The sequence below is a fragment of the Caretta caretta genome, chromosome 16 (assembly GCF_965140235.1).
Source record: "Caretta caretta isolate rCarCar2 chromosome 16, rCarCar1.hap1, whole genome shotgun sequence".
Lineage (NCBI taxonomy): Eukaryota > Metazoa > Chordata > Testudines > Cheloniidae > Caretta > Caretta caretta.
Window position 1 is genome coordinate 26,358,597 of NC_134221.1, and position 22,717 is coordinate 26,381,313.

General features: G+C 44.9%; 1 protein-coding gene across 11 annotated transcripts in view; it reads right to left on the reverse strand.

The window, feature by feature from the left end:
• GARNL3 (GTPase activating Rap/RanGAP domain like 3) overlaps positions 1–22,717 on the reverse strand; it is a 194,203-nt gene that overhangs the window by 70,573 nt on the left and 100,913 nt on the right. For all 11 annotated transcript variants that reach the window (XR_012665260.1, XM_075120473.1, XM_048823447.2 and 8 more), the window contains 4 exons: positions 10,624–10,732; positions 5,222–5,267; positions 4,299–4,405; positions 2,818–2,933 (listed from right to left, as the gene is read on the reverse strand). Coding sequence is in view for 10 of the 11 variants with exons in the window: in XM_075120473.1 (XP_074976574.1) it covers positions 2,818–2,933; positions 4,299–4,405; positions 5,222–5,267; positions 10,624–10,732 (378 nt within the window). In the remaining variant the exon portion in view is untranslated. The remainder of the gene's footprint in view (positions 1–2,817; positions 2,934–4,298; positions 4,406–5,221; positions 5,268–10,623; positions 10,733–22,717) is intronic.

The window sequence follows — 22,717 nt, forward strand, 5'->3', positions numbered from 1 at the left end:
TAGTATATGGGGCCTGGTGTTAGGCAGAATGTGCTTCGATATGAGACAGAGAAGTTAACTTACTCAGTTCTTTAGAAATTCTAATGCTGTCTGACACCCATTTTGAGAGTCTCTGTGTTGAAACAGCATATCCTCTGGACTTATTACAAAAAGATATAAATAGTCTTGAAGGTTTGTGGAATGGTTTTGTCCTATTGAAGTAATATAAGGTAGCTTTTAAAAGCTTCCAAAGTGTTAAGTTTAGTCTTTGCAGTGGATGAGTGAGGTCTTAGAAAGAACACTGGCAAGTGAATGAACTGATTTAAATTAAAGTCTGACACTATTTTAGGCAAAAAATTGGAATGAGGATGAAGAGTAACTAAAGGTCGTATAAGATGGTCCTCACAAAAGGTGGTATAAGATGGTCCTACCATCAGTGTTTGGATTTTGCTCATTCTGCGAACCGAGGTAGTAGCCACCAAGACTGCCATATTAATAGCCAAATGATACAAAGAACAGAATGACAGGTTCAAATGGAGGCTGCATCAGGAAGACTGTGTTTAAATACTTAACGGATGGAAAAAAAGGCTTTAACCCCTTCAAAAAAAATAGTTACAGTAGGAATAAAATCCTGGGGGAAAATTGCGTGTTCTTGAACTGGGGGATAATAGGCAGATATCAGTGCTAAGTGAACTTCACTAGATCTAGTCAAGACATTTGAATGCTTTAATGATAACAGATTACCTCAATAACAGGTACAGACCCCTCCAACGTGTAAAATTATCATGAGACGCCCGTATTGAAAACTGTTTCCACTTGGCCCCATAAGTATGCCTTGTTAAAGGTTTTCAGCTCTGAATGAGAATATGAGAATGACAAAGCCCTGGCTAGGATGATTTAGTTGGGGTTAGTCTTGCTTTGAGCAGGGGATTGGACTAGATGACCTCCTGAGGTCTCTTCCAACCTTAATATTCTATATTTCTATGATCCTGTACCTCTGCAGAGGAAAGTCTATCCTCCAAGATCAGCCTACTAAACATCCAAATTGTAAGATGTAGAGACACTAAGGGCAGGTCTTCACTACCCACCGGATCGGTGGGTAGTGATTGATCTATTGGGGATCGATTTATCGCGTCTCAGCTAGACACGATAAATCAATCCCCGAACGCACTCCCCGTTGACTCTGGAACTCCAGCTCGCGAGAGGCTGAAGCAGAGTTGACAGAGGAGTGGCAGCGGTCGACTCGCCGCCATCCTCACGGCCAGGTAAGTCGACCTAAGATACGCCGACTTCAGCTACGCTATTCATGTAGCTAAAGCTGCGTATCTTAGGTCAACCCCCCACCTAGTGAAGACCAGGGCCAAGTCTGGGTGTAGAACCAGTCTTTGGTTCTGCATTATGATGTCCAGACTGATCAGTAACTTGAACTGATAAGTGTGCCGTCTCTGAATACTAAAACTGACACCCCCCACACTGGGGCTGTTAGCATAACTTGACCCTGTCCTGTATTACATTCCTGAGGACCCTAGTAGTTAGAGTGACCAAGGGAAAGCATGCATCAGATTCCTGTCCCAGCTAATGCATCTAAGAGGGTGCCTGGACTCATTTCTCCTCTGGATCAAAATGTGCGACGTTTGTTGTTTAAAGTGGTCATGAACAGGTATGTGGAGGGATGACCCCACTTCTGAATTTTTATCTGAAGAATTGAACACTTGAGGGACCATTTTCTACTGAGTTGTCACCTAAATTGTTTTGAACCCCAGGTGAGTGTAGGGCTATGAGACTGATCTGATGCTAAAAACACATGATTCCAGTAGAATTCCTGTAGGCATGGGGAGAGAAGATCTTGCTCCTCCTTGCCTGTTTATGCAGTGTCAAAACTTGGACACTGGTATCCTGAATCAGAGCTAGATGAATAGCCCTGAGTGTCACAGCTGAATCATTGGCAGCCAGACCTGGTGGTCAGAGCTGGAGTCCACAGTCAAAAAACAGGAGTTGAGTATCAGCTGGATCAAGATACCAGGAGATCAGAAGCAGGAGACAAGCTTGAGATCAGAACCACAATTCAGATGCCACGAGTTGGGATGCCAGGAAGTCAAGCCGAAGAAGCTGGAGCTGGAAGCATGAGGCACACAGTCCAGAGCAGGGTGGATCCCAGTTATTTGGATAGCTTCCTGTTCCTGCTGATGGCTTAAGAAGAACCAGCGGGACAATTGCCTGCTCTGGGAACAAGCACTCATGGAGTAATGTTGTGTCTGTTTGGCTGGTAAATCGACTTCAGACAGACTTGGAGAGGATGAAGATGCAATCTGACATGTGGTGTCACATAAGTGCAAGTAGCCATATGACCAAAGAGATTAAGACAGACATTCACTGATATCTTTGCTTGAGCCTGGACACCAATAGAAGATGACTCATGGTGTCCAATCTATTGCTGATCTTGCATCTAAAAGTGCCCCTGTGACCTCCTACTGATTAAGAGTAAGGGCTGACTTGTCTCAATTTGTCTTAAGTCCTAGTGAGGAGAAGAGATAAAGCACCATCCTCATTCAGTGACTTGCTGTAGCAACGTTTCTCATATCAGCCAATCATTGAAGGAAGAATAAATGTGAAGGCCTTGACTGTGCAGGTGAGCTATCCAGGATGGCTGTTCTTATGACTTACTGCTGATTTTCATGCAATTAAAATGTAAAGAGGAAGAACACCCCTTTGCTATCCAACTTACTGTATGCAAATTAGTACTCACCAGAGTGGATATCTTCTTGAGCAATAGGCCATTCAATATGCCACTGGGGGGGGATATGAAGTGCATAAAGATCACTCAGGTCTTGGATTTACCTTGTGTAGATCAGGCACGAGATCCTGGTATAAAGAGCGAATCAGCATGTCTAGAGTGCGCTGCCGTTTCTGAGCAAATGTTGGGGTTTCCAAGGTGGCTTTTTCCCCATTTATTACTAAAACATATAATAAAGGAGGATGTGTTACTTAAAGGGGTTTCATGTCCTTTACTGAATCCAAGTTGTCTTCATGTAAGGATATTCACTGCAAAATTACTAATTTGGGTTTGGTTTCACATTTGTGCATATTTTGAACTAAAAGTTTTAGCTGTTTTATCATTATGACTATGGAGAGTTTTTTTTAACCCTATTTGCTTTTGAGCATCTAAAAACTTTATTTACCTAGTATCATTTTTCATAGACACAAAAAAAACTATGTAAACTCCAGAAAGATACTATTTCACAGTCAATTTAAAAAGAACCATTTCCTGAATCTCAGTAAACGTGCTGAAGTTCTTTGACATATGACAAAAAATGTACCACCGTACTGTCTATGTCACAGGCTGTCAGTCCAGCTGCCTTATACTTTAGAATTGTATTGAAAAGTTCACAGAGTTCCTTATTGCTCTGCTAAGTTCAATTTGAGGCCCAAACAACGTCAAATACTGCTGTAATTGATAAAGCGGTTTTCAATAAACTAAGCAATTTGCCATTTTCTAATTAGATTTTATCAAAGCTATTAGAGACATTCCTCTAGCTTTAAAAGGCAATGAGCAATCATAGATCTCGATGACACAGCCCAATAATCTCTTTGCTTGTATACGAGTTAGGAGTCTACATTGCTAATCCATTTAAATATCAACGAGTATTCTTTAGTGACTTATATGAAATTAACTGGTGAGTTCTCAGTCAAATTCCTATTGGTCAGATGTTTACATTACAAAAATCATGATTAGTACTCAGTGGCCCCTTTTCTGGGAGTCTTAGCTGGAGGTCATGGCTTGAATGAGTCCATTAAGATTGAGTTCTCTCCTCGAGAACTGCTTCATAACAGCACTAAAATATTCATAACAGCACTGAAACATACTGATTGTTTTCCATGCTGCATATTTTCTGTAGATGAAGTATTTTAGTCTCCAAAGCTGCCAGTTTGGCACCTTTTACTGCTAAATATATGAAATGGCATTAGATTAATATGTTTCTGAGTATCATTCTTCTTTGTCTTTAAGAAGAAACCTTTTGAAAAATGAACAATTCATCAAAAATGGGACAAATACTTCTGAAATGCTCATAGATCTGGTAACCTAGGAAGCATTAACTGCATTCAGTGTTTATCAGAACCAAATAGAAATGTTTGAGGGAATTCATATTCCACTGAGGATAGAACAGCCAAAGTTTAAAAAAGACTCAATATAAAACTGTAACACTGCACAGCAGAAAAATTATTTACAATCTACAATATCCCAAATAAGTGTGAAGAGCAGATTCTTATGTATCAGACTAAAAGTTCAAAAAGGTCTCTTTGACCTCAAAAAGACTTACATTTCACTAGTACAAAGTCCCTGAATTCCTGGTGATCTGTGAACACAGGTGGGGATGGAAGGGGAGGCCCAAAGAGAGGTACACTTTCTTCTGAAAATATTTTCAGCCTAATGAAAGAATTACTATTTATTTGGTTTGAAAGTCACATACAAAGAGTACCAGACATGCTTCTTAAGCAGAAACAAGAACTATATATTGTTACTGGGAAACAGCATACCAACACTTCAGAAATCGCAAGTCTCAATGAATGGTCCCAGGATATTCACCTGGGATCAGATACTGACACCTGTCCATTAACTAGTATATTACTTTACATTCAGTTGACTCTTGTAGAATGATACACTATTCAATGAGAACAAGAGTGGCAAAGTCTAGTCCTTATTCAAACAAAAATGAAATTACAAACTTAACATGTCAATTACAAAATCCTACCACTGTGTACATTACCTCTTTTTTTTTTTTTTAACACTGTGTATTACAGACATTTTCCAACACAAACCCTAGGCACATATATAAAAGGAGCCAAGAACTAGAGTATTATAAGGAGTAACACAGTCAAAAGAGAGATTTTCCTATCTGCAAGCCTAGTTTCAATTGGGTACAGAATTAACACAATAATACTGGATTCCTCACCTGATTATAATCTCAGTCACATTACTGAATCAGAACATAAGAGTCTCTGCTTAGGCACAGTAGAATACACTATGTATTACAAGGAGTGACTCTTATTTGTGGGGAAAAATTCCATAGATCTCAACTACATTATGCCCCACCATGGAACCGTTTACCACTGACTTTCATGATCACTTAAAAACACCCAATTCACAGAATTCGATAGGTGGACTATGAAGAATGGTTTACTTCTGCTTCTACTGTAACATCAAACTAACAAAGCGAATGATTTGGTTAAAGTTAGCACCTACCTGTAACTATCATTTTGCTTATTATATCTCACTAAGGCAAAAATATCTGCCATGCAAGTTAAAGAAATTAATCCATTACTTTCATGTCTATGGAGTTCACTTGTGTTTTGAAAATGCCCATTCTGTTGAAAAAGCAGATGAAATATGGTGAAATATATTAATTGCTTTATTACATTTGATATAATTCTAGTCTATGCACCTTCGATTGTTCTGGTAGGGTCTCTCTTTTATGAATGTTTAAAATGGCAAGGCTTAAAAAGCGCAAGTATCTTAGTCATTGTCTACAATGAGAAGTTTTATGGTGTTTAAACACTATTTTCAACAACTGAGCTAGCTAATGTGATGGTCACCACAACTCTGTGGTCAGTATACATGAGGACAAGCCATATTCAGCATAATCTTAGATAGTCATGACTAGGCTTAATGATGTTGAAAATAACTTGTTCTTGTCTACAGTTACCACAAAGTGGATTATTAAAAAACATGTTTCAACATGTTTAATAAAATTTCCTAACACAGACTTATAGAAATTCTTCTAGCATAATTCAGTTAAGCAGAGGGCCTAGTAGGGTAGCAATGTAAATTCTCATGACTGCACGAAGATCTATTACCAATCTTGATTCATGACTCTGGTAAGAATCTAGGCAACAACGCATACTGAAAAATGGCCAGATAGCTCAATGTGGATGCAAATCTCAGACAGAAACAGATCAAAGACATTTTGTTGTGGCAGATTTCCTTGACACTGACTGATCCTTGACATGACCTTCTAAGCTATAAACAGTGTCAAGGAAAACACAAATCTGAGGAACCTTTCTAAGAGTTTTTAAGAGTGCTCCTAATAAAACCTAGGGACCTTTTGCCATCAGGCTCTGGGCTTTGTCTACACTAGAAATATTAGGACTTGTAATTATCCAGTGGCACAGCTCCAGCAGTGTCAGTAATATGGAGGCTGCACCCATAGGCGCCGACTTCTACTGGCACCGGTAAAGTTGCATCTCCCAAGTGCGTACCCTAGCCACGAGGCAACAGAGTTATTCTCTCTTTGTGTGGCCCAGTGCCTATTCATAGAAGATTATGGTTGGAAGAGACCTCAGGAGGTCATTTAGTCCAACCCCTCTTCTCAATGCAGGACCAACCCCAACTAAATCATCCCAGCCAGGGCTTTGTCAAGCTAGGCCTTAAAAACCTATAAGGATGAAGATTCCACCACCTCCCTTAGTAACCCATTCCAGTGCTTCACCACCCTCCTAATGAAATATCCAATCTAGACCTCCCCCACTGCAACTTGAGACCATTGCTCTATGTTCTGTCATCTGCCACCACTGAGAATAACCTAGCTCCATCCTCTTTGGAACTCCCCTTCAGGTGGTTGAAGGCTGCAATCAAATCCCCCCCTCACTCTTCTCTTCTGCAGACTAAATAAGCCCCGTTCCCTCAGCCTCTCCTCCTGGCTGGGATGATTTAATCCCTGGCTGGGATGATTTAACTGGGAATTGGTCCTGCTTTGAGCAGGGGGTTGGACTAGATGACCTTCTGGGGTCCCTTCCAACCCTGATATTCTATGATTCTATGATTCTAAGTCATGTGCCCCAGCCCCCTAACCATTTTTGTTGCCCTCGCTGGACCCTCCAATTTGTCCACATCCTTCTGCCATGGGGGGCCCAAAACTGGAAACAATACTCCAGATGTGGCCTCACCAGTGCCGAATAGCGAGGAATAATCACTTGCCCCAATCTGTTGGCAATGCTCCTACTAATGCAGCCCAATATGCCATTGGCCGTCTTGGCAAAAAGGGCACACTGCTGACTCATATCCAGCTTCTCGTCCACTGTAACCCCTAGGTCCTTTTCTGCAGAACTGTTGCCTAGCCATTCGGTCCCTAGTCTGTAGCGGTGCATAGGATTCTTCCGTCCTAAGTACAGGACTCTGCACTTGTCCTTGTTAAACCTCATCAGATTTCTTTTGGCCCAATCCTCCCATTTGTCTAGGTCACTCTGGGCCCTATCCCTACCCTCCAGTGTATCTAACTCTCCCCCCAGCTTAGTGTCATCCGCAAACTTGCTGAGGGTGCAATCCATCCCATCATCCAGATTATTAAAGAAGATGTTGAACAAAACTGGCCCCAAAACCGACCCCTGGGGCACTCTGCTTGATACTGGCTGCCAGCTAGACACTGAGTCGTTGATCACTACCCGTTGAGCCAGACTATCTAGCCAGCTTTCTAGCCACCTTACAATCCATTCATCCAATCTGTACTTCCTTAACTTGCTGGCAAGAATATTGTTGGAGACCATATCAAAAGCTTTGCTGAAGTCAAGGTATATCACGTCCACCGCTTTCCCCATATCCACAGAGCTAGTTATCTCATCATAGAAGGCAATCAGGTTGGTCAGGAATGACTTGCCCTTGATGAATCCACGTTGACTGTTCTCGATCACCATCCTCTCCTCCAAGTGCTTCAAAATGGATTCCTTGAGAATCTGTTCCATGATTTTTCCAGGGACTGACGTGAGGCTACCTGGTCTGTAGTTCCCCAGATTCTCCTTTTTCCCTTTTTTAAAGATGGGAACTATATATTTGCCTTTTTCCAATCATCCGTGACTTCCCCCAATCACCACGAGTTTTCAAAGATAATGGCCAATGGTTCATAATCACATCAGCTAACTCCCTCAACACCCTCGGATGCATTAGATCCGGACCCATGGACTTGTGCATGTCCAGCTTTTCTAAAGAGTCCTTAACCTGTCTTTTACCACTGAGGGCTGCTCACTTCCTCCTCACACTGTGGTGTCCAATGCAGCAGTCAGAGAGCTGACCTTATCTGTGAAGACCAAGGCAAAAAAAGCATTGAGTATTTCAGCTTTTTCCACATCATCTGTCACTAGGTTGCCTCCCCCATTCAGTAAGCATCCCACGCTTTCCCTAACCTTCTTGTTGCTAACATACCTGTAGAAACCCTTCTTGTTACCCTTCACATCCTTTGCTAGCTGCAACTCCAATTGTGCTTTGGCCTTCCTGATTACACCCCTGCATGCTTGAGCAATATTTTTATACTCCTCTCTAATCATCTGTCCAAGTTCCACTTCTTGTAAGCTTCTTTTGTGTTTCAGCTCACCGAAGATTTCTCTGTTAAGCCAAGCTGGTCACCTGCCACATTTGCTATTCTTTCTGCATTATTCTGTTCACATATTTTATACAGAGTGGAACAGCTTCAGCAGGAGAGATGGAGAAAGACCCATCCCAGAATAGCCTGGTGGTGAAGACAATCATCTGGGGAGAGGGCAGATCTGGATTTAAATCCCTGTTTCAGAGTAGGGACTTGAACTTGGGTCTTCCACATCCCAGGTGTATGTCCTAACCATTGGGCTAGAAGCTACGAAGTGGGTACTGCCTACTCCTCTAGCTGTTTTATTAATCAACCCTGATTTTTTTCTAGCTAAACGATTTAGCAAATTTGTGAACAATTTAAAGTTGACCAAAATTTCACTTTTCAGTGAATGAACTATTGGAGCAAAAACATTGGCCCACCTTACTGTGGACACTGGCCTAACATCCAGTACCTTAAATGCTAGAACAACTGCCAGGTGGGCTTGGAGGGAAGATGTCTGTGCCACAAACAGAGCGGAAGGTGATAGATAACTGACTTTTGCACAGGGTATGTAAAAGGATCCATGTAGGATTTCACACCAGCCCAAAAGCATTTCTGAGCCACACGATGACCTGGGACACCTGCTTGGACAAAGTAAGTATTTCTATTTCTCTCAAGAGTCATGCAACAGAGAGGAATTCCCAGGCTGAGATGTAAAGACTTGCTCTACACATATGATCCAGTATATTCAGACTCTCAACCTGATGAGATTAGTAATGCACTGAACAGGCTCAAGAATCTGGCTGTCTTGTTCTAAAAGGGGTCTATTAGAATTGGTGTCTCTCCTGAGTTTCATCAGGACCTTTGCTAACAGAGTGAGGGAGTAAAGCCATACATTAGCTTTCCATCCCGCTACATGGAGAAGGTGGAGCTCAACCACTACCTATCGTCTGAAAAGAACTGGCAGCTGGCACATTAGGGAGTGTCCACATTACATAGCAGGGACTGGTGCAGGATGCTCCCTGCCAGGACCAATGCACAGTTGCCAACTTTCACAAGGTAAATAAGCACCCCAACTTTCACAATAAGCCAAAAATGAAGCTAATGGCATTTCAAAACAAGGCCAAAACAAGCCAATCCCTAAGAACCGCAACACTCTATGTGACTAGGTCCCCCCCAGTGTGCAGTCTGGGACTGTGATGGGCCTGCTGTGCACCCCTGACTCTCTCCCCACTTGCCCCTGCTTGCTCCCTGCTTGCAGAAAGCTGAATTAAAAAAAAGCAACAAATTACAACAAGCCAAAAACTAGCCAACAAGCAACTCACAAGCCAATTAAGACAAAAACAAGCCCAATTTCTGCATTTTTCTCACAGGTTTGGCATGTCTGGACCAATGGCTTTAGAACTTTCATATTGTTGAAACCCAAGAGTGTGTTAGATAAGAGAGAAATATTCTTCTCCAACATTCATTACCTAATCCTCTCAACATCCCATGTGGTAAGAATTATTGTCATGATTTTACTAATACTGAAATTCAGGCATAGAGAGATAAAGTGACTTCCCCAAGTCTTATTAACATTTGTATTGCAGTAGCATCTAGAGGCCTCTATGACGTGGGTCCTCACTGTGCTAGGCACTTTAGCAACATATAGTAAATAATAGGCCCTGCTCAAAGAAATATCTAAAAGACAAGATCCAACATGTGGATGAAACAAACAAGTGTGCAAGAAGAAAGGGGTAACAACAATAGACCATGTAGTCAATATCAGAATTTGGTTTAGAACTCACAAGTTCCTGACTCTCAGTATTGTGTTCATTTATATAGGTCATAATGCAATTTTAAAATGTCACCCATCACTCTGAAGGTTTTGGTATTTTTTACATTAATTGTGTATCCCATTCCATCTATAGTAAATAACTAAAATAAATGCTCTCTAAATGTCATGAAGCAACCAGCATTCAGTGGATACTGAAAAATTTATTCACATCAATAGCAGAAATATTTTCTGAAAATATACTTTTGGAAATGTAAATGGAGTTAACTTTGTGAACCCATCTGAAGAATTCTTTAATAATAAAATCTGATTTGAAAGTGTCTGCTTGTTTTTTATCTTCACACCTTTGACGTAGTTCACAATGGAGAATTTTCACAAGGTAGATTTAGGGATACAAAATAAAGTAATCCATAAGATGGCATGTGCAATTTCCTTTTAAAATATACTTTTCTCTTCTGTGAATGGCATATAGAAAGGATTTAATGGGGGTCTGTAAACAAGCTTTAGTCAATTAAAAAAACAGAAAGCAAAAGATACGTGTAAAATGAGAGCGAATCATGGAGGGCTTAAATGCTGGAGAAGATTCTTCTCCTTCCTGGAACACGATGGTGACAATGTCATTTCCAATATGACGCTTCCTTTCTACCTACAAAAAGGAGAGATACCATCACTAGAATTGGATCCTGAGTATCAATAAAGTGAAAGAACAATGAAACACAACATGAGATTATTGAATTTAATACGCTTTTTCTATGATAGCAGTTGACGGTAATCTGAAGTGTGTGCAGGCATCATTTATACAAACATACTATTCTGTTTTTATCTAAATATAAAAAAAAAGGAGTACTTGTGACACCTTAGACACTAACAAATTTATTTGAGCATAAGCTTTCGTGAGCTACAGCTCACTTCATCGGATGCATTTGTTAGTCTCTCAGGTGCCACAAGTACTCCTTTTCTTTTTGCGAATACAGACTAACACGGCTGCTACTCTGAAACCTATCTAAATACAGGCATTTAAAAGTGCATTACAGTAATGTCAAAATACTGTGAAGCTGCTTTATTCTTTATTCGTTCTTGATCTAATTGTACAATGACCATGGAAATATGAGGAACTGATGTCTATTTATAGCCCAAACCCAGTATTTATTAAAATTAATTAGAAATAATTATCTATATTATTTAAATTTAACTGAATTACATGCAAATCAAATTTTAGAATAATTTTTAATTTTATTTATAAGGACGGGAAAGCAAGAAGACATATACCTTACTACACAGTGTACTGCAAAGGACTTGTTAGGAGTCCGTTTTTAATTTGAAAACATCAAGGTTAGTCTAAATGAAATTGGATTTCACTAACCTCAGTCTGAGAACCATGAAATCAAACTTCAGAAGTGACTATGGAACTTCAGACTCAGACAAAAAAGATGCTGAAATCTGATCAAAGGGAAATGTTTTGTCTGCGTTTTCAGAGGTTAATTATTGATCTCTGCTTGGTTTAAGGCCTTGTCCCTTGTGACTAAGCTCTCTAAGCGAGAGGCCCATTACAAAGTTATCCAGTCCCTTTCAGCTTGGGTACAACAACAGTAAAAGACAGTTACCTTTTCCATAACTGGTGTTCTTCGAAATGTGTTGCTCATGTCTATTCAACAATAGGTGTGCGTGCTCGCCACATGCACCAGTGCCGGAAGTTTTTCCCCTAGCAGTACCCGTAGGGGGGAGCGCCCCCACGACCCCTGGAGTGGCGCCTGCCGGGCGCGGTATAAGGAGAGCTGTGCGCTCCCCCCACCCTCAGTTCCTTCTTGCCAGACAACTCCGACAGAGGGGAAGGAAGGTGGAACAGATATGAGCAACACATCTCAAAGACACCAGTTACAGAAAAGGTAACAGTCTTTTCTTCTTCGAGCGATTGCTCATGTGTATTCCACAATAGGTGATTCCAAGCTATATCTGTTGGAGGTGGGTAGGAATTCACAAGTTCCCAGGATGGAGGACAGCCCTGCCAAATCTGGTGTCATCTCTGGTTTGGGGGACGATCGCATAGTGCGAGGTGAATGTGTGAACCGAAGACCATGTGGCAGCCCTAACAAATGTTCTGGATGGTGACGTGGGCCACGAAGGCAGCTGATGAGGCCTGCGCCCAAGTCGAGTGTGCCCTCACAATGGGTGGCCGGGGGACACCCACCAGCTCATAACAGGAATGGATGCACAAAGTGATCCGATTGGAAAACCGCTGAGTGGAAATCAGCTGGCCTCTCGCGTGCTCAGCTGAGGCGATGAACAGTTGCGAGGACTTTCTGAACGGCTTGGTCCGCTCAAGGTAGAAAGCCAGAGCCCGCCGCACATCAAGCGTGTGGAGACAGTGCTTGGGGCAGAGGACCGGTAGAAAAATGTCCTGACCCATGTGGTAGGCGGAGACCACCTTCGGGAGAAACGCGGGGTGTGGGCAGAGCTGGACCTTGTCTTTATGAAAGACTGTGTACAGCGGCTCGGAGGTCAGGGCCCTGAGCTCCGAGACTTGCCTGGCTGACGTGATTGCAACCAGGAAGGCCACCTTCCATTAGAGGTGAGACCAGGAGCACATGGCCAGTGTCTCAAACGGGGGCCCCGTGAGACTAGGCAACACCAGGTTTAGGTCCACTGCAGGACCGGGGGTCTAGAATATGGAAAAAAATGGTCCAAACCCTTAAGGAACAGCCAGTCATAGCATGGGAAAATACCGTGTGCCCTTGAACCAGCGAATGGAAGGCTGGTATGGCTGCCAGGTGCACCTTGATAGATGAGGGCGCCGGGCCCTGGTTTCTCAGGTGGAGGAGGTAGTCAAGAATTAGCTGGATCAGGATGGTCATGGGAGACACACTGTGGTCCTCCGCCCATCTAGAAAAATGGGACCACTTTGCCAAATAAGTGCGGCGAGTGGAGGGCCGTCTACTTTCAAGGAGGACGCGCTGAACTTGTTCTGAGCACTTCCTCTCCTCTCTGTCTAACCATTGAGCAGCCACGCTGTGAGGTGAAGAGCCACTAGGTTGGGATGGAGGAGGCGGCCCAGGTCCTCAGAGAGCAGGTCCGGGCGGAGTGGCAACGGCCACAGTGGAGCTACTGCCAGGCCCGTGAGGGTCCCATACCAATGTTGCCTGGGCCACGCCGGGGCAATCAGAAGGACCCAGGCCTTGTCCGTCTTTATCTTCTCCAGGACTCTGCTGAGTAGAGGGAACAGGGGGAAGGAGTAGAGAAGCCGGCCTAACCAGGACAGGATAAAGGCATTGGAGATAGTGCCCCTCCCCAGACCCCTCCTGGAGCAGAACCGGGGACATCGCCAGTTCTGCCGAGTTGCGAATAGGTCCACCTGGGGAGTTCCCCACCTTTGGAAGATCGGTGGGCCACTTCCAGGTGGAGGGACCACTTGTGTTGCAAGGAAAAGTCCCTGCTCAAGCGATCCGCTCTCTCGTTCCAGGCGCCCGGTAGGTGGAAGGCCTTCAGATGTATGTCGTGGTCTATACAGAAGTCCCACAGCCTGAGGGCTTCGTGACAGAGGATCGGGCCCACCCTGCCTGTTGTTATAGAACATCAAGGCCGTGTTGTCCGTGAGGACCCTGACTACCTTGCCCTTCAGGTGCGAGCGAAAGGCCATTCACTCCAGCTGCACCGCCCTGAGTTCCTTGATGTTTATATGTAGGGTCAGGTCTTGGGCTGACCCCAGGCCTTGGTTCTGAAAGTTCCCCATATGAGCCCCCCAACCCAGGTCCAACGCATCGGACACCAGCTCCAATGATGGGGCCCTGTCCCTGAACGGGACCCCTTGGAGCATGTTATTTGGGGTGGACCACCACCGTAGGGAGGTGATCACAGAGACCGGCACAGAGCTGGAGGGGCCTCATCCTGAGTCTGGCGTGATGGACCACGTACGTGCACGCCGACATGTGACCCAAGAGCTGCAGGCAAACCCTGGTTGTTGTCAATGGGAACTTTAAAACGGAGTTGATGAGACCTTTCAGAGTTTCGAATTTGTCTGGCGGGAGAGAGGCTGTGGAAGACGCTGCATCCAGGAGCGCCCCGATAAACTCTATGCGTTGGACCGGGACTAACATGGATTTGGTGCTGTTTATCAACAGGCCCAAGGTGGTACACGTGGACAGTAGGAGCGCCACATGATCCCTCACCTGCGACCAGCCAATCGTCCAGATAGGGAAAAATCTGGACCCCCGCCCCCGCTGTCTGAGGTAGGCAGCTACCACCATCATGCATTTCATAAACAGCCTGGGGGCAGTGGATAGACCAAACTGGAGGACCGTGAACTGGTGGTGATTCTGTCCAACCACAAAATGGAGGAAGCGCCTGTGCCCCTCGAATATATGGATGTGGAAGTACGTGTCCTGCAGATCGAGGGCAGCATACCAGTCCCCGGAATCCAAGGAGGGGATGATGGAGGCCAGGGAAACCATACGGAACTTGAGTTTCACCATGTACTGATTCAGACCTTGCAGGTCCAGGATGGGTCTGAGCCCCCCTTTGGCCTTCAGGATAAGGAAGTATTGGGAGTAACACCCCTTGCTCATGAACTCCTCGGGCACCGCCTCTACTGCTCCTAGTTCTAGGAGCCACCCCACCTCCTGCTCTAGCAGAGCCTCGTGCGAGGGGTCCCCCAATAGGGATGGGGGAGGGGGGTTGTTGGGCGAGGAGGAAGTAAACTGGAGGGTGTAACCCCGGGAGATGGTGTTGAGGACCCATCGGTCCGAGGTTAGCCACAACCATTCCAGGAGGAAAGCACACAACCAGTTGGAGAAGGGGAGCTTTATTGAGGGTGGATCCCTGATGAGGACTGGCAGGGTCCCCCCGAGCTGCCCATCAAAAGCACCTTTTCCCCGCCTGCTTGCCCTTAGAGCAACCAGGCTGGGGGGCTGGCCGAGACTGCCTCTGAGGGCATCTCTTATAGTCTCACTGTTTCTTGTGGGCAGCCTCATACTCAGGGAGGACGGCCTGGGCAGGAAACTGCTGCAGCTTGAACTTAGGTCTTGCCGGAGCCGGTACATATAGGCCCAGAGTCTGGAGGGTTGTGCGGGAATGTGTCATGCCGTGCAGCCTTGTATCTGTCTCCTCTGCAAACAGGGCTTTCCCGTCAATCAGGAGATCCTGCATAGAGGACTGCGCCTCGCTGGAAAGCCCAGAGAGCAGGAGCCATGACGCCAGTCTCATGGACACTGCAGAGGCCATGGATCGTGCGGCTGTATCCGCAGCATCCGAGGCTGCCTGCAGGGACGCCCTAGTGGCCGCTGCCCCCTCCTTTGCAAGCGCCTTGAACTCCTTTCTATCGTGCTCCTGGAGGGAGTCCTCAAACTTGGGCAGGGAGCCCCACAGATTGAATTCGTACCGGCGCAGGAGAGCCTGATGATTTGCCACTCACAACTGGAAGCCCGAAGACTAATAAATTTTCCTTCCGAAAGAGTCTAGTCTCTGAGTGTCTTTATTCTTGGGGGTCGGCGCTGGTTGACCCTGCCGTTCCCTGTGGTTGACCTACTCAACCACCAGGGAGTTGGGCGCCGGGTGGGTATACAAGTACTCTTGGTGGGTACAAAGTACTTGCGTTCCACTTTCTTAGAGATAGGGGCCAATGAGGCCGGTGTCTGCCACAGGGCATTTGAAATTTTAGCCACCCCTTCATGGAGAGGCAAGGCCACCCTACCCAGTTCCTACGAGGACAGCACATTAAAGAGGGAGTCTGAGGGTTCCTCCATCTCCTCTGCCTGGAGGTGGAGGCTTGCTGCCACCCTCTTTAAGAGTTCTTGATGGACCCTGAAGTCCTCGTGAGGGACAGAGGGGGGCAGGGCCACAATCGCCTCCTCCAGGCAAGATGAGAAGGCCGGTGTGGTGCTCTGGGTATCGGCTGGCACCGGAGGGTCCACTACCTGGTCAGACTCTGGGAACGGTGCCGAGAATGCACATCCCACTGACTCCTTCCTTGGGGGTCTGGAGAGGGAGGCCGATGGTGCTTCAGAAGCTCCGGCCACCGAGCGAGCCCCCACCGGGGCTGTGCCAGAGGCCACGGTGCCCACTGGTACCATTGGGCCGGCCACAAAGCTCAGTACCATTGCACCTGCTGCAGCACCAGTGGGGCCGGCTGTTCGGCTTGGCTGGCCTAGCCCATCGAAGGACGGCTACGAATGGAGGCTGGGCTGGCATAAGATCTGCTGCTACCTCTGGACCGGGAGGAGCGGCAGTGCCAAGATTGCTGTCGGCCACGGGACCATGATCTTCACATGGAGGACCGGTACCGACAGTAGCAGCTGCTCCGTGAACGGCCTCAACGAGCGGACCTGCAATGGAGAGATGCTGGCGATCGACGCCTGGGGCTTCGATGTCTTGGCGGAGACTTGGAGCGGGAGTCCGAGCGGGAATGGCATTGACGACCATGCCGGGAATGGCTGCGGTACCCCCTCCGAGACGAGGAACGTTGACGGCACCTGCCCCGGTCCTGTCAATAATTGCTCCTTGAGGATGAGTGGTGCAGAGAGTCCCGGCCGGATGGAACCCAGCCAGACAGTCTGGTCAGCGTTGAGGGCGATCCACCTGGGCTCTGCCCCGAGCGGTCACTGGGCGGTGAACAGCGTTGAGAACGTTCCCTCGACCGAGACCAAGCCGGAGGCGACTGCAGAGATCCCAGCGGCGGCTTGCCTCTGGAGCATGGGGCCGACATCGGCGGTGCTCCTGGCCGCCTGGAGGGCTTCAAGCATGGAAGGCATCCAGAGAGGCCTGTTCTGAAGGGGCCGGGCTACTCCGCTCAACATGAGTCAGAGGCCTGGGGCCCGGTGGGGAGCGAGGACTGACCAACATGGGTCTAGCCTCTGTCCCAGATTTCCCTTGGTGCCGCTGTGAAGAGGGAGTCTTCCTGGCCCTCTTGGCGTGCCCAGAGAATGGGCAGTGGTGCCGACCGGTCGATGGCACCAGAGGGTTGCCGCATACCGACGCCGCAGTGCCAGGTACTGGTTCAGAGCAGCATGCCGGAGTCGGGGTCAGTGCCGACCCCATCAGGATGGCCCGAAGCCTAATGTCCCTTTCTCTTTTGGTCCAAAGCTTAAACGACTTGTAAATCTTGCACCTTTTGCTGATATGGGTTTCTCCCAAACAGCGCAAACAGTCTGCAATGTGGGTCACTTCTTGGCATAGAACGCTAACAAGAGCCACACGACTTAAACGCCCACGGCGCGGGTCATGCCCCAGCCCGGGCTCGCTGACTAACTAAACAGCTAACTAACTACAGGTACTAATGCTGAATGAACAAACAGTACTGGGGATCGAGCTACAGCAAAGCTGGAGCAGAGTAGTTCCGACACACCTTCACTGGAGGCAAGAAGGAACGGGGGGGTCTTGCCTTGAGAAACAAGTGGGTAAAGCTCCTAGAAACACCCATTTGGAAGTCAGAGCATATCATCTCACTTAAACTTCAGACGACCAATCAGCTCTATGAACATCATTACTGCCCATGCACCAACACTCAAATCTAGCCTTGAGGAGAAGGATACATTTTACAACTATTTGCATCAAGTCATCAAAAGAATACCATCAAGTGAGCAACTTTTCCTCCTAGCTGACTTTAATGCAAGAATCGGTGCAGACAACAACTCATGGCCAGATTGCCTACAACATTTTGGCGTTGGCAAGATGAATGAGAACGGCCAATAACTTCTTGAATTCTGCGCCCAAAACCAAATGTGCATTAACAATTCATATTTTACAGGAAAAGATCACCACTAAGTGTTTATCGATGTTGATAAATGCAAAGTAATGCACATTGGAAAACATAATCCCAACTATAATATAAAATGATAAGGTCTAATTTAGCTGTTACCACTCAAGAAAGAGATCTTGGAGTCATTGTGAATAGTTCTCTGAAAACATCCACTCAATGTGCAGTGGCAGTCAAAAAACCAAACACGCTGTTGGGAATCATTAAGAATGGGATAGATAATAAGACAAAAAATACCATATTGCCTCTATATAAATCCATGGTACGCCCACATCTTGAATACTGCAGGCAGATGTGGTCACCCCATCTCAAAAAAGATATATTGGAATCAGAAAAGATTCTGAAAAGGGCAACAAAAATGATTAGCGGTATGGGATGGCTGTGTATGTGGAGAGATTAATAAGACTGGGACTTTTCAGCTTGAAAAAGAGAGGACTAACTGAGGGGGAGGAGGGAGATATGACAGAGGTCTAAAAAATCATGACTGGTGTGAAGAAAGTAAATAAGGAAGTGTTATTTACTCCTCCTCATAACACAAGAACTAGGGGGCCACTAAATGAAATTAATAGGCAGCAGGTTTAAAACAAACAAAAGGAAGTATTTTTTCACACAACGCAGAGTCAACCTGTGGAACTCCTTGCCAGATGATGTTGTGAAGACCAAGACTATAACAGGGTTCAAAAAAGAAGTAGATAAATTTATGGAGGATAGGTCCATCAATGGCTATTAGCCAGGATAGACAGGGTGGTGTCCCTAGTCTCTGTTTGCCAGAAGCTGGGAATGGGCGACAGGGGAGGGATCACTTGATGGATTACCTGTTTTGTTCATTCCCTCTGGGGCACCTGGCATTGGCCACTGTCGGAAGACAGGATACTGGGCTAGATAGACCTTTGGTCTGACCCAATATGGCTGTTCTTATGTTCTTAAAGTGTCATGGCAACATCCACGATCAGGGCACTGGCACCAATTAGACCTTGTTATCATCAGGAGGAAAGACCTACCCTTAGTGCACAACACTCGCACGTTCAACAGAACTGATTGTGACACTGACCACTCCTTGATTATTACCAAAGTGAAGATTACAGCCAAGAAACTACATAGAGCAAAACCTAGAAGCAAGCCCAAAATCAATGCTATTAACACCAAAAGCCAGAGGAAATGCCAGGAGTTTGTGCAGGCTTTTGAACTTAATATGCATGGGAAGTTATTACCAGAGAAGGCAGAGGAATTTTGGGAAGATTTAAGAACAACAATCCATGAAACAGCTTTAGCTACACTTGGGGGAAGAGACCATCAAAACAGGACTGGTTTGAAGAAAATGAAGCAGATCTATTATTTCTCATCAATATTAAGAACACAGTCTATCTGGAACACAACAAGAAGCCAACAGAGAGCACCAAAATGAGACTTTGACATGCAAAAACCGAGATACAGCGAGCAAGCAGACGCTGTGCAAATCATTACTGGATCAAGCTCTGTGAAGAGATACAGACAGCCTCAGACACAGGAAACCTCAAAATCATGTATGATGACCTGAAGAAAGCTCTAGGTCCCACTGTCACAAGGTTGCCCCTCTCAAATTGCACAGCAGTGACATCATTACATATAAAAAAGCAAGCAGTTGTCCCATTGGGTTGAACACTATTCAGAGCTATACGCACAAGAAAGAAACATCACCAGCAAATCACTGGACTAAATACCAACTCTAAAGGTCATGTGAGAGCTAGATGTGGAGCCCACTGTAGAAGAGCTAAGCAAGGCCATTGATTTGCTATCAAGTGGCAAGGCTCCTGGACAAGATGGCATCCTAGCGCAAATCCTCAAGTGCGGGACAGACAGCCTATTACCATATCTTCATCAGCTGCTACTTGAATGCCATAAAAGAGGGTGAGGTACCACAAGAGATGCGTGACGCAATCATCACCACTTTGTATAAAAATAAAGGCAAAAAGGGTGAAAGCAACAACTACAGTGGTATCTCGCTACTAAGCGTAGCAGGAAAAGCTTTTGCAAAAGTCATCTTAATGAGCTTACAACAGCTGAAGAAACGTGTCTACCCTGAATCACAGTGTGGATTCAGGGCTGGAAGATCAACTATAGACATGATATTTTCTCTGCGTCAACTCCAAGAAAAGTGCAGAGAGGAAAACCAACCATTGTACATCGCCTTTGTGGACCTAACACTGTCAGCAGAGCAGGTCTATTTGCTATACTACAAAAGATAGGATATCCACCAACCCTATTAAGTCTTATATGTTCATTCCACAACAACATGAGAGCAACTGTCCAGTTTGATGATTCCACTTCAGAGAACTTTGAGATGAAAAGCTGAGTGAAGCAAGGATGTGTTCTTGCCCCTACACTCTTTGGAATCTTCTTCTCAGTACTCTTGAACTGTGTGTTTAAGGACATGAAAGATGGAGTGTATCTCCCATAAGATCAGATGGGAAACTCTTCAACCAGCCCCCGACTTAAGTCAAAGACCAAAGTAAAAAAAAGTGCTAATCAGGGAACTTCTATTCCCTGATGATGCTTCCCTCATAGCCCACAATGAAGATCTATTACAAGAACTCATGGACTGCCTTTCAAGTACCCGTCAGGCATTTGCTCTCACCATCAGCATCAAAAATATGGTTGTATTAGGACAGGGCGTTCCACAAGATCCTTCAATTACCTTAAATGCAAATCAGCTAGAAGTAATCCAAAAGTTCAGCTATTTAGGTTCTACAGTGACCACCAACCTCTACCTGGATGAAGAACTAATTGTTTGCATTGGAAAGGCTGTCACCACCTTTAGCAGACTAACTAAAAGAGCATGGAACAACTCAAAGCTTATCATCAAAACCAAAATGCTACCGTACCAAGCTTGCGTCCTCAATACTCATGTATGGTGGGGAAACACGGACAACTTATGCTCATCAGGAGAAAAGGGTGAACAGTTTCCACCTACGTTGTTTACCCTGCATACTCAACAACAAATGGCAAGATAAAGTCACCAACGCAGAGATTCTTCAAAGGGCAAATTTACCAACTGTGACAGCCCTGCTCAAGCAAAGACGACTGCGCTGACTGGGCCATCTGAGTAGGTTGGAAGGACATGCTATATGGGGAGCTATCAGAGGGAACAAGAACAACAGGACATCCCAAGCTTCGCAATAAAGACGCATGCAAGCGAGATATGAAGGAATTTGGAATTGATCCTGAAAAATGGAAAATGTTGGCAAGTTATCGTAACAAGTGGCACCATCATCTCCATCAGGGTATCAAAGTCCATGACAAGAGCTGGCTCCTACAGTTTGAGGAGAAAAGAGCCCAGAGGAAGCAAGCAGCTCCCAACCAAGATACTTACATTTGCAATAACTGCCAAAGATCATGCAAATCTCGGATTGGCCTATTCAGTCACATGAGACATTGCAAACCATGTACTTCATAGCCTGCAATTCCCACCATCTCTCGCAGATGAAAAGATGCCAACACCCATTAGGCAGGGGGTTTGAGAATTATCATTTTGTGTGAAGATACGAAAAGTACTACAGTTAGAGCTCAGTGAATAATGGATTTTTCAGTTCTCTGGCAATTCCGAAAAATACAAAAATTGTTTAGGTCAAACAAAACATTTAATTTCAACAAAACCATTTAAAACATTTGATAGTTTTTGTTTTTTTAATTGGAAAGTTTGAAAAGTAATTTTGAACCAAAAAATTTAAAATGTTTCATTTTGAAAATATCAAAACAAAATATTTTGTTTATTTGGGACAAGGTGTTATTGAAACAATTTGGCAAATTTGTCATGAATTCATTAAAAGTTTTGGTGTCACCAAAGCTCCACTTTTTGCCAAAAAAGTTTCAGTCAAAACATTTCACCTAGTTCTAGCTAAAACCTTATTACTAAAGAGTGGGTATTGGAAGCAATTATAAAGTATGTGGAGTTGGCCAGTTTTTAGGCATCAGAAATGGTGTTTTGAAGACTGTGAGAAATATTTGTATTAATGTTAGAATATTGTGTGTACTTCTGATAGTCACTCAGTTGCTTAATGACAGCTAAGAATTAAGTCAACTTTATCGGATCTGTTTTTGGTCTACAGAAACCAAAGTTAATGGCTTTATATAGCTCTCCAGCAATACCGGGGTCAAGACCTTTTTTTTGTTACGTCTCTAAGTGAGGCATAACTGTCCTCTACTTTAGGACAGGGACAGGGTCCTTTAGACAGGAAACCTTAAACAAAGAACTTGAGAACTGTTAAGAAGAGCAGCCCTGATGCACAGCAAGGGAACGTCAGGGTCTGCAGAAAAGCAGAAGGAAACAGTCCCCAGAAGCAGAAAGGTACCTGGGATAAGCTAGACCTACCTGTCTTTTGAAGAAATATTAAGCTTTAGGTAAGACAATACGTTCGCTGTCCTTTTGTTGTTTTATCACTTTTCTCTGATTGCTATGTAACCATGGATATAAAACTTTGTTTGGAAGAAGCTGTTCAGAGTCAGTATGTTTACTTACTGATCACAGCATTTCAAAGGCAAATTCATTAAAATTGCTGAGGAAACATGATTGAGAAACAAGGGTACAGCAACATGGAGAGCCAGTCTAAGAGTCAGGTAAATAGAAAGATTCCACTTTGAGAGAAGTGCAGGTGCTGGGCCTCTCACTTGAAACGGGGTGCCCAAACAGAGACTGAGTGAGGAGTCAAAGGAACTGCTAATCCTGGACTGTGAGAGGTGTCAACGTTATTTGAGTCAATTATACCAGTGTTTCCTGTAAATTAAGTTTCCTCTCTCTCTTGAAATTTCAGATTGTACATAAAAGCAGCATCACCATCACAAATATTCTGGTAAGAGTCTGCCTAAGCACAACTAAGAAATGAATTCAAAAACAGCCAGCACTGACTGAAT